Below are 11,873 nucleotides of genomic sequence, written 5' to 3'. Positions count from 1 at the left end.
TGACTGAGTCAAAGTTCTGTGACTTTATTGTGTGGACTATGATGGACTGTGTTGTAGTTAGAATTTTACCTGATGTGGACTTTTGGAGCATGTGTTTAGCTAAAGCACAGGAGTTCTTTCGTAAAGTGTGTCTGCCGGAGCTTGTGGCTCACCATTACACTAGGGCAGCCTCCACAACACCACATGCCAAGCCTTTAACAGGAGTGTCAGAGACATCTTGCACAGATCCCCCTATGACATCCAGGCCAAGGAAACGGGCTCTACAGAAGAAAAACAAACTATGGTGCCTCTGTAGAGGTCCTGAAGGATTGGATGACATGGTAGCGTGTGACAATGAGAACTGTGTAGTTCAGTGGTTCCATCTCCGGTGTGTGGGGCTTAGTGAGCCACCTTCAGCCAGTGAACCATGGCTCTGTGCTGCCTGCACAGAGACAGGCTGACATATTTAGGCATTATTGTGTGTTGGTAGGTGTTGCGGCTGACAAACAAAAACTTTTTTTATATACATATTGTCTACGTATCCTTATGAAAAAAAACTTTTATTGTTCATACTGTACATACTTTTAAATGAAATTTTATTATTTTGATTTATTATTATTTATTGTTCTGCACTTCTGCACTTGTTCTTATTGTTTACTAATCCATGTTCTGTACACATGTTCTTATTGTGCGTTACGTCCCAGGTCTAGGGTCCAGGAGAATGACACAAATAAATTCGTCACACCTGACTTCTTGTTTCTTTTTTTATTATTTTGAAACAAGTTGTTCAAATTGTTAAATACAGTCAGCACAAATATATCAAAAGGCAAATTAAGTTCAGGATTGGGTCAAAAGAAAAATTTTAAACAAAATACAGACACTAAACTGACTCCCTTACTGGCCAAAAACTAGAGAAAACGTAGTGTGTGTGTGTGTGTGTGTGTGTGTGTGTGAGTGAGAGAGAGAGAGAGAGAGAGAGAGAGAGAGAGAGAGACACCATACATGTCTCATCATAACTATGTACATCAATTTCATGTTGCACAATATATTGTTACTGTGAATTATCTAAACAACTGCAATAATATATTCACCAAACTTCTAAACAATATGAACAGCAGTCTTCATACAGAAATATAACAGTAACAATGACAAAAATAATAGTACAGCTTTCCGTATACATTATGGTTTCATAACAACACTGGGGCACATATTCGTCAGAGCACAGCACACGCACACAATTTTGTCTAGTAAGACCGTGTTTTCGTCTTCACAGGGAACCACCATGCTTAGTGGAATTGTGTCGTTCAATATGCAGTACTTTCCACGAACACAACCAATTACCCTCTCCACATGAACCCTAAGGTGCGCTATCTTCCTGGTGTCTTCCACGTCCTTTGCATCCAACTGACATTGGCCTCGTGTGAAGGCGGGTGTTTTTACTTCAGCACACATTAGTCCAACGCTGTCCCTGATGTCAAACCCACGATCCGCCAGCACCAAGTCTCCAGGAAGCAGATGATTAAGAATACCACTGTCCTCTGTTACCTGTTTGTCACTCACGCGACCACCCCACCCTTTTGAAATGAAAGATATTGCTCCCTGTGGTGTAATGCCGATAAGGTATTTCAGTGTGTGTTTGTGCTTGTAGTGGGAAAATGTTTGTGCCCTAGCTTTAAGATTGGATGCCCTCTCAATGCCAATCTCGAAACAGTCCACAATAACTGCTACACGATCCCCAAAAGCCTCCACAAACTGATGTGGCATGGTACCTCGCAGACAATGCCTCTCTGGCCAGTGCACCAGTGGCCTTAAATGTGAAAACATTACTGCTATGGTGTCTCTGAAAGTAACTGAGACTGTCTTCCTGTCTAAGCCAAATAGATGTGCTACATGTTGAATTGGCAGGTTCAGCCTCAGCCGCATCAAAGTTAAAAGGACCATCTGAAAAGGTGAAAGTTTTCGACCTGTCTGTAGGCATGGAAGGAGCTGCGCCAGCACACCCATCAAAACAGCGAAGCAAGGCAGACCAGTGTAGTATTTCACCTTTATGTCATTGCCTTCAAGGAAGCGCTCATCAAAATTCTTCTTGGAGATCTCTTCTTTCAGTTGTCTGTTTTCCTCTAGCAAACGGTTGATCTCAGCTTGCCTCTGCTCACAAAAGATGCACTCTTGTTGTTCCCCAGAGTCAGCGGGTGTGTCATCGGCCATCGGTGTGTCAACAGGTGGGTCATTGGATGTGTCAACAGGTGTGACACAGCAAGCATCATCAGATGTGGCGGCAGAAGGTGTGGTAAAAGGTGACACAACTGCAGCTTGCTGCCGTTGAATCCTCCGCTGATATCTGTCAGGATTTCCACTGATCCCTTTGTGACCAAGGTGTAGAGACGGTGCCCAATCAGGGTCGCACTGCAACATTTCATATGCTGGCTTGCCTGAAAACAACATTTAAAAAAAAATTTTTTTCTGTTGTGTAGTTGGCAGCAATTGTGTGATTTACATTTACACGTATTCATATGGCAGAGATGTTTAAATCCAAAGAGACTTACAACAATGGAATAACTTTAAGCTATTAACAATAAAACTACAGAGCTCTAGCAATAGAATAATATGTAAGCTATTAATAATAATAAAGCATTTTAACATTTAAGTTACAGAGCTACAGCTTCAGCAACAGAATACGATTTAAGATCTAGTGCAGATGAGACTATAGCTATTTTATTACAAATGCATTTGTGTGTCTATTGGCTGATGCTTTCTAGAAATGTAAGATACATATTATGCCATAGCCTGTCAGTATTACACTAACCTAGTCTATCCACCAAAATCTAGATGAATAAACTAAATGACACTGCTAATCGAGAATTGATATGCTGATTTGGCTAACAGCTACATCAGTATTTTTATATTTAACAGCTTGCTCCCAAAACACAGCAACGTACATACTGTTTTAATCTGAACGGCATAACTTTAGTTAACTGCTAAATTAATACATTCAATGTAAATGTAGCTAGCTAGTTAACTCTGGCAGCTGAAAATCTATTGACCATGTCATAAAAATATCAGTTATCAGTTAGCCTAACGGCTAATCGCGATGCTAACGGAGTTGACTACAAAGCAAAAAGACCACAGCTTTGATAATAATACCTTACCTTTGTGAAAGTGCCGTGAGCAAACAAGCATGGATGTGGAAATATTATCGAAGGTGATGGTTTTCCTCCGTACAGCGGCGACCCAAGCCATCCGACGCTTCTTGGTGATTTCAGACACCAAGTCTCCTTGTGTTTTTTTCCAAGTAGGAAAATGGTGAAAACTAATATGATTCGCGAGACGCTTGCCCTGTCGATCATGAGACCGATTACGGCAGTTCACAATGCAGCAATACTGAACCATTTTAAAATTAATGACCAAAAAACAATGACCTACTATACGCTACTATACAGTACATCTACTTCCGTACCGCGATTCCCACAATGCATTGCGACGTGACGTAACGATCCCGAACTCTATTCATGGAGAAACTGAGCTTTTTTTTTTTTACTCAAATGAATGAATCAAATTATTCACAAAATTAGTCTCTGACGTCACATGCTAGTCAAAACCGTTTAATTTGACACAAACTTGCCAAGATAAAATATTTTCATTTAGTGTAGTCTATTAAATGCGATCAGCAAATCATTATCATTAGTTAACTAATATACATAATAACTACCTAAATGTGAACTTTCATTATAAGCTGTGTTATTTTATGAATGATTTGAGTGTGTAATCAGGTCCTTTTAAGACAAGTCATGTCACTCAGCTGCCATCTCGGGCTGCCAGCACTTGCGATTAAATTTCATATTTGTATTTACCAAAGACATCTGATAACAACTGTGTCATAAATGGGGTTTATTTTGCTCAAATAGCATTATAAAAGCTTATTCAGGCTAGATCAGCCAGTGCGCATGCGCAGTCTCGGAATGCTAACTGTTTCTATAGCAACCGCAACGCTTCTAACGGTAGCTGTAGTGCTGACTTTACCATAGACAGTAAAATAAATGGACACAGCGACCCCATTGAAACTCAATTGAGACAATTAAAGCCCATTTTTAGCGTTTTTTAGCACTTCCGTTTCTGACGCGCAGACTCAAACGAAGCTTGACGATGTCAGCAACCTGTCTGACAGATGTAAATCTTCTAAGTGGCTGTGCGTGCAAACTGCCATCGTTAATCTTGCAGAGACGGCGAGCTTGAGCGGGGAGTTCTTTGTCGTGAGTGAGCAGGAGTAAGTATTCTGATTAATTATTTTGTATAGTATTGTCTCTTGTCTGTACGGTAATGCGACAGAGAGCCGAGTGGTTATGACGCAATTGTTAGCCTATTTTTTACAAAAACTGTTTATACGGGGCCATAATGTAACATAGAAGGTAATGGAGCCCTTTATACATTGTCGTGTATCTTTAGAAAAAATGATGGACAAACGGAGTCTTTAAACGCCTCAGATGTAAAGTTATTCCAAAATGAATAGGAGTCAATGGGAATGCTAACGCAAGTGAAGTTCTGCTACAAGATGGCAGCACCCTGCTGACTTCAACTTCCGGTCGACTTCCTTGCCGCCTGGACTTTACCGATTAGCGATTGGCTCCTTCATTCAGAAGGCGGGGCTTCCTGCGATTCAGCATTGCATTTTCCCCATTCAAAACTATACAAGTGACATGTCTTGGGTATTCTATAGTCCTCGTTTATGTCCATGAGCTCTCACTCTGACTGACTCCCTCATCAGTGCACTGAATACTGAACTAGAGCTGATTGAGACGCACTAAGAGACTGGGTTTATTTCTCTTTCTGTTACTCTCATCTTAAACAGAACTGAGTGTCCAAAAAACTCCTGCTGTAGTGACTGAGATAGACGTGACACACTGATAAAGATGGCGTTTGTTAAAGAGGAGAGTGAAGACATCAGGATTGAAGAAGTGTTCAGTCTGAAACAAGATCCTGAGGAACAAACAGGTCTGTTTTTATTCTCTAAACTAAACCCAGCCGTTTGATCCATATTCAAATGTCCAGCTCTACAGAAATGAAAGATATTTTTGAAGAATGTTATATGAGCATCGTAATTAAGGTGGTTTTATTTGACATGGAGCGTGTCGAAGCATGTGTACAGACATGTGGAGATCACATGACGAGACAAAAGGTGCGTTCGACTTCATGCAGCGCCGCACAAACCGATCGCAGTCTGACTTCATGCAGTGCATGCTGGGTAGAAATGTTGTCTGACTTGAGACGGCACTTGATTTAATAACTAATTTATTTGTATTTCACTAGTATTAATTAATATCTAAAAAAGTTTCCGATCTCTCCTGATCATATTACAGGGGAACAGTCCGTGGATAATTAGCATTTATATTTCTGCATTTAGCAGACGTGCATTTAAAAGTCCATGCATTACGAAAACAAGCAATATCAATCCCCAAAAGCAGTTCACTTAATAAAAAAGTTGGTTTTACCTTAGCTGAGGGATGTCTTTGTTGATTTCCTGGGAGAAAACCGCAACACAACATCATCAAAATCCAGTTCCCTCACAAGATCGCATTCAATGTCCATTAAAGACAAACAATTGAGACGTCTTGACACATTTCGCTTCTAAGTTCATATTTTTTCTCTTGCCATGAGAGCAAATGAACGTACTTCTTCACAGTTGCTGACTGACAGGGTGAGAAATATCTTAAGGGCAACACACACATTGGGGAAAACCAATGGTAGTCCATAATCTATAACTGTTTTCATCGTCTTTGATGGTGATCTGTCCGGCTCCATTGAAATGAAAGATCTGAACTGAATCAGCTCATCAGCAAGACAGCTGTTCAAGTCATCAGGGTCAGCAGAAGAAAGGTTATGGGCTCCTGTAGTAATGTTGCTGTCAGATTCTGCAAAGAGACTATTGATGTGTTTATAGGCATCCAGTCTGTGATCAAAGCAACTGACAGGATTGTCATTGGTAACTTTAAATGTGTGGCTTCCACTAGGACCCACATCACCAGCTGTGGTCTCGTCAGCAAAAGTTGTTCTTTTCTTGATTCGGTGTTCCTCATGCTTATAAGACTGGCATACACCAGGCACACTTAAAGCGCTCCTCTCAACATGTTCAAATAGCTCGCGCTGAGCTGATACAAACTCATGCAATGATTCAAGCAGTCGCACCGCTGTCAGAAGGGCCATATCACTTTTTCACGGACACACACTCGTCGCGTGGAATCGTTCAAGTATAGTATTCCAGAACGGCACCATAAATTCAGTTTCTAGTTTGTCCATCATTGCCCGTAGTCCCGATGCTTCGTTGTTTGTTTCCCTTCTTTCACTCTCATCTTCAGCTATACTGTTTAAGGCCTCTCTTATACTAAAGTCATTTTTCCAAAGAGATTTGGCTGAATCTGCCTTAGAGCTCCACCGAGTATCAGACAAATGTTTAAGTGTTAAGTTTGACTTTGCGAATACTGTTCCCCATCGGCGAGTAGAGGCAGAACAGAATGAATACAATGACTGTAACAAACTAAAGATGCCTACTGTATGACCTCTGGGCTGCTGTGTACACTGTTTACACCTGCTAAATTCAATGAGTGAGCAGCACAAGGTATGTAATGGATCAGCACATTTATCTGTGTTAAGTGTGTTAAGTGTGCCATTGTACCTGCCAGACATATTACTCACGTTATCATACGATTGGCATGTCCAAGCCAAGGTCATTTACCATTTTAATGATGCAATCACACAAACTCTCACCCGTGTGACCTGAAAAGTGCTGGAAACCTATGAATCGTTCCATCACATGATTTTGCCGATACCGATAGCTAGGTTGAACCACACTGGCAGATATCGATTAATTAATCGATAGTTTTTAAAATGGATACTGAACAAAAACTAAAATAGTGCTTTATTAAAAATAAAAAAAACAGTACTGAATCATACTAGTAGTAGTAGTAGTAGTAATAATAATAATAATAATAGCAATAGTAAATTTAGAAATTACCACAAATTCAGTTTTATTTTTTTCCAAATTCTGTTATTTCTGTTTGATTTATTTTCTGGATTCAGTTTTTTTCTGTTTTAATTTTTCTGCACTCCGTTTTAATAGTTAAAGTTTATTAATCAAAAAGCAAGTCTGATTAATTAAAACCATGAAACTAATACATTTTCACATCAATTTAATAAAAGTTTTAACAAAAATACATTCAGGGCATAAAATGTTTAATTATTTTCCTCACCATATTTATATTTTTAGCATGTCTAATTATATAAATGAATAAAACAACTTAATTGATAATTGTTTTTTTTTTTCTTAAAGAAGCTTTATGATTTTTTCCCTCTCAAAAATTCAGTGTTGTGTATTTAACATTTTCTGGTTATCAAATCAAGGCATGAAACATTAATTTCATTTATCTTTTAATTACTGAAAATTAAGCAAACCTTTTTTTGTCAAACAAAAGGGATTTACTATTAAAATTAAAACATGGAAGAAATGTTGTGTGATTATTCCTTAAAAAATAATGTTTGTTTCATTTTAGTAGTAGTAGTAGTAGTAGTAGTAGTAGTAGTAGTAGGTTATGTACCTTCTACTGAAAAATAGACCGGACTTTTATTTTGACGGGTTGCCGTGAATACTTTTACAGTTCTGTGTATGTGATATGAGTCTAGTTTTACTCAAATCAAATGGTCAGAATCTCATGAAAGCTCTCTCAGAGCACTTCTGGAGATGTTGTTCATGTGTTTACAGCACAACGTATACTCTCACACTTTAACTGCTTCTATTTTTGAACACTTAATGATTATCTAATCAAAATAAAAGAGCAGCGCTGAGTCTAGGAGAACTCACCGGTATCACACCCTGGAAAACTCCAGCAGCGGTCTAAAACAGTTCATTTAATCACCAAACAGACACAAATTTACTTCAAGAATGAACAATGAGGCACAGTTAAGTTTGAAGTTCAGCGTTAAAAAAAAACGGAGCAAAAGGAAAGAGCGATCTATATTATATTTACATTACATTGACTCAGCTGTACGAATTGAGATTGGGAGGTTATTCGTCCAGCTGGGACAGTCCAGGAAAAGGTCCGTGAGAGTGATTTTGAATTTCTTTGGGATGGCACCACAAGGTGTCGTTCACTTGCAGAGGACACAAACTTCTGTAGGACACATACGATTGAACTAGCTATAATAACATAAAGCTCTAAATTAAACATACAGACTTTATTAGAGCCACAGAAAGACAAACGATGAAAATGTCAATATACAATTCAATATGCACATTAACAATGATTCGGGGTGAATATAATGTAATTTATTGGAAAACTTTGAATGGCGCGCTGTGGCGCAGCAGGATTTTCTGTCGGCTGCATTTAAATCGTGGTCTGAAGATTATCGTTCTGTTCAGTGTGAAGCGTCACGTGTCTACACAAATAGCAGGTGCTGTCAGTGATTCCAGCCACTAGAGGCCGCTCTCGCACTGTATAATGAAAACAGACCCTTCTTAGCGGCTTCAGCAACAGACGCAACCTGGAAAACTATCTGCGTGGATTTTTGCTGATATCCTATAACTATCAATGCAGATTAATTGGCAAAACCAATACATCGGTCGTCCTCTAGTTTCCAGTCACTAAATCCATCTATAAAGGCATGTCGTTTGGACGAGAAAACCTGTCCTGTTGATGGGGAGTATAGAAGCCACTCTCGTGAAACAATCTGGCCATTTGGTAAGCGAGTGTGTAATAAATCATTGGTAAGGGAGCGAATCTTACCACCCAGACCACAATCCCTTAGGGAAGATGTATATTTTGAGATTCGGTTATGGAAAGCGGCAGCCCCTCTGTTAATTAAAGTAATTTTCACCGAATCACTTTTAAGATCTCCCCACAATGCTGGGTCATCATCTTTTTTTATTCTTACTATGTTCGTTATCCTCCTGATTTAAGAAGACTTCTGCTAACAGGCCGGCTCACAATCACTGCTATCACGGTTACTTGTGCTAGCGCCATCTTCACTTGAAGCATCAGAAAGAACGATGTCATCAGGTGTGTTTGCATTGCTTTTAAAGAAGCTGGAGATTGTCGGCACCTTATGTAGGAGCTTGTAATGATCGGTCAGAAGCTTGTGGATCCATTTGGAGCTCTTTATTGAGTGAATAAAGGTTAACAACAGGCAATGGTCAATCAACAGTGTTAGGCAAAGCGGAGACAGGAGTCGGTGCAATCAGCAAACAATCAGAGTTCCAGGTAACAAGATCACAAGGGTAGGAGGCAGAGAATCAGAATAGTCAACCAGTCCACACTCAGAAAGAGCTCTCAGCCGGGCAAAACAAGACTTCACAGTGTGTGAGTGTGAACGCTGGTCAAAAAAGCCCATGATGAGCAACACCTGTGCAGGTAATCAGTCCAGTATGGGATTATGGGAAATGGAGTCCGGGGTGAATGTTAATATTCAGGTGAGGGTGCCCTCCGGTGGTCATCGGAGAGAGCCACAGAAGTCTGATTCCTGACAGAACTGAGCTTCTCTTGCTTCTTTGCATATTTTTTTATTTTCTTTTCGTTGATCCACTTGGTATGTTTTAAACTCATTTTGACTTCTACCCGTGACTTCTTCATATTACACACTGATTTTTACTCTCCTCTAGCTGTCCCTCTCAACATCGCAGCAATGCTTAAAAACATATCTTTTTTTTATTTATTTATTTTTTTAACCACAATTAATACTTCAATTGCAAAAACAAATCACACTATTTCACAGTATTCAATGCTATTTTATTGAATTTAAAATAAAATAATTCTGAAAAACAAAACACTCATAGGGTAGGTTTGCCAGGGCCCCCTGCTGTTCTAGTGCCCTGGACAAACACCCAGTAGCCTGTGCATTAATCCATCGCAGACTCTCACTGATCGCCGTCTGTAGTCGTGCTTCAAGTCCAACGCACCTAAACACTAACACTGGCTACCTGTGAAGATCCTTGCTTCATGTTGGTCATTTTTTATTAACACGTCACACATTAAATTAAGAAAAAGTCATAAATAATGCAGAAGTTGTCTAAACAAATTTGTGTAATATTAATCCGTGTATCATTCGTTCATTCATTATTTTATTTCATATTGAAAGTAGAACAATGAGAAAAAGGATCCTTTTTTTTCGTTTATTTTTTTTATTTTTTTTTATGAAAAACGAGATTTCAGCTTAAATTTTCATTTTTTGGTTCAGGGGTAGAAAAATGAATGTGTGTAATGAAGCCTGCGAATGTCTTTTTAATTCACTTCAACTTTTCCAAACTTTATGAAAGATTATTTTGCCGAAGGTTTGAGTGGTGTAAGTGTGTGAGGATGTGGAAGCAAGCAGGGTACAGGTGTTTCTGAAGCAAACTCAGCGTCATTGTGCATCTGGTTAAAATCTAAGGTCAGAATTGATTCTGAAATTCTCAGAATGGATCCAGAATCGTTGGAGAGAGAATCGTGATGCATAATTTTTTTTTTTTTTTTTCTCCGACCCCTACTCTTGCTGACCCTGCCCCTCTCATCCGTGGAGTGACGAGCAGACTGTGAACAAAATACTATAGAACTCATTATAATCAGTGATGCTGTCTACACCATGAATAAATAGAGATGCACATACCATAGATCTTGGCGTTCGATTGCAGGCCTTTCCGCTCATTGAGTTCTCTCCAGTGCTGGAAAGCTGATCCAATATTTACATGGGTCCTACTTCTTGCCTTAAGCCTTCTTTTGGTTTGCAGAAGTTTTCCTCTTTTGTTTTTATCCTTCATCTCTATCTTTCTGTAGCTCGGCTCGGCTAATGCACGCCCCTTACTGCTGAGATACAAGTTTGTTTTCCTACTCGGCCCTAATCAGTTTTCTAAAGCGTTTTTGAAAAATCGCTTACCCCACCTTTGATGCACTTTACAGCTCCTAGTCATGACGGGGATCTTTTATCACTGGGACTGCCAAATCTTTCAGTATCAAACGATGTGCAAATCCAGTGTCAGAATGGACCTTGAAAAAAAACACAAAAAGCTTGTGAAACTCCATAGCTGCCCGGAAAAACAAGCCTACACTGGTAAAAATTTATTGTAGTTTTACAGGAAATTTCTGGCAACTAATTGCCATGAATTTACATCAAGTAATAGACAGGATTTTATATATATATATATATATATATATATATATATATATACAATAAAGTACTGTGATTTATAGTAGCATTATTACAACAAAATACTGTGTTTTGTATTGCTGTCATACAATCCTCAACAATGGTGACATATTAAAAAAAATATAATAATTGCAGCAATGCATGCTGGCAGCCATGACTGTGTTTGTATGCTGGCATGAAGTATGTCACCATTGTTATGTTTCATACACCAAATGTTGATGTGAGTGTATAATTAACACAAAACATGTTTTAAACAAAAAGTTAACAAGGACAATATTTACACACTCCTAAACATAAACATATGAAACACAGTGTTTCAGATTATTATTTTTTATGCAAGTTATTTAAATCTCTTAAATGCAGTTATTTGTCTGTTATTATAGCAGTCTTGTTGATCTGCATTATCAGCGCAGAAATGTTTTCTGAAAACAGCTGCAATTGCTGCAAAACAAGCAACACAACAAAAGTCGAGGCTCAAAAGCCCAACTGAATCAAACACTGATCTCCATGATGGTGATCTCAAACAAAACATTTTCAATAAGACGTCAACATCTAAACCTCCGTAAATTCTCAATACGAACTTCTGTAGACGTGTGACAGAAATAAAGTCAATCTGGTTAGTAATAATTGAAGCTGGTAATGCTGTTTGTTATGTTTTTTTAATCAGATCTTGAGAGTCTTTTATCTTCCGTTCATCTAAGGCTGTGTCTGAAGAAAGTTGTAGTTTGTGT

General features: G+C 38.8%; 1 protein-coding gene across 1 annotated transcript; it reads right to left on the bottom strand.

The window, feature by feature from the left end:
* Window positions 1-953: 953 nt before the first annotated feature.
* Window positions 954-3,367, bottom strand: LOC127942764 (uncharacterized). The gene is made up of 2 exons (XM_052538716.1): window positions 3,129-3,367; window positions 954-2,411 (listed from the first exon to the last, which is right to left on the bottom strand). Exons 1-2 carry the CDS (start codon window positions 3,217-3,219, stop codon window positions 1,159-1,161), a joined length of 1,344 nt encoding a protein of 447 aa, XP_052394676.1. The 5' UTR covers window positions 3,220-3,367; the 3' UTR covers window positions 954-1,158.
* Window positions 3,368-11,873: the final 8,506 nt, after the last annotated feature.

The sequence above is a fragment of the Carassius gibelio genome, chromosome A22, assembly GCF_023724105.1.
Source record: "Carassius gibelio isolate Cgi1373 ecotype wild population from Czech Republic chromosome A22, carGib1.2-hapl.c, whole genome shotgun sequence".
NCBI classification, from domain to species: domain Eukaryota; kingdom Metazoa; phylum Chordata; class Actinopteri; order Cypriniformes; family Cyprinidae; genus Carassius; species Carassius gibelio.
This window is presented reverse-complemented; position numbering and strand designations above follow the sequence as displayed.

Coding starts and splice junctions, on each gene's coding strand:
- LOC127942764 (XM_052538716.1), bottom strand. CDS start 3,219: ATGGCTTGGGTCGCCGCTGTACGGAGGAAAACCATCACCTTCGATAAT. Junction 2,412..3,128: donor CTCACGGCACTTTCACAAAG/GTAAGGTATTAT, acceptor TGTTGTTTTCAG/GCAAGCCAGCATATGAAATG.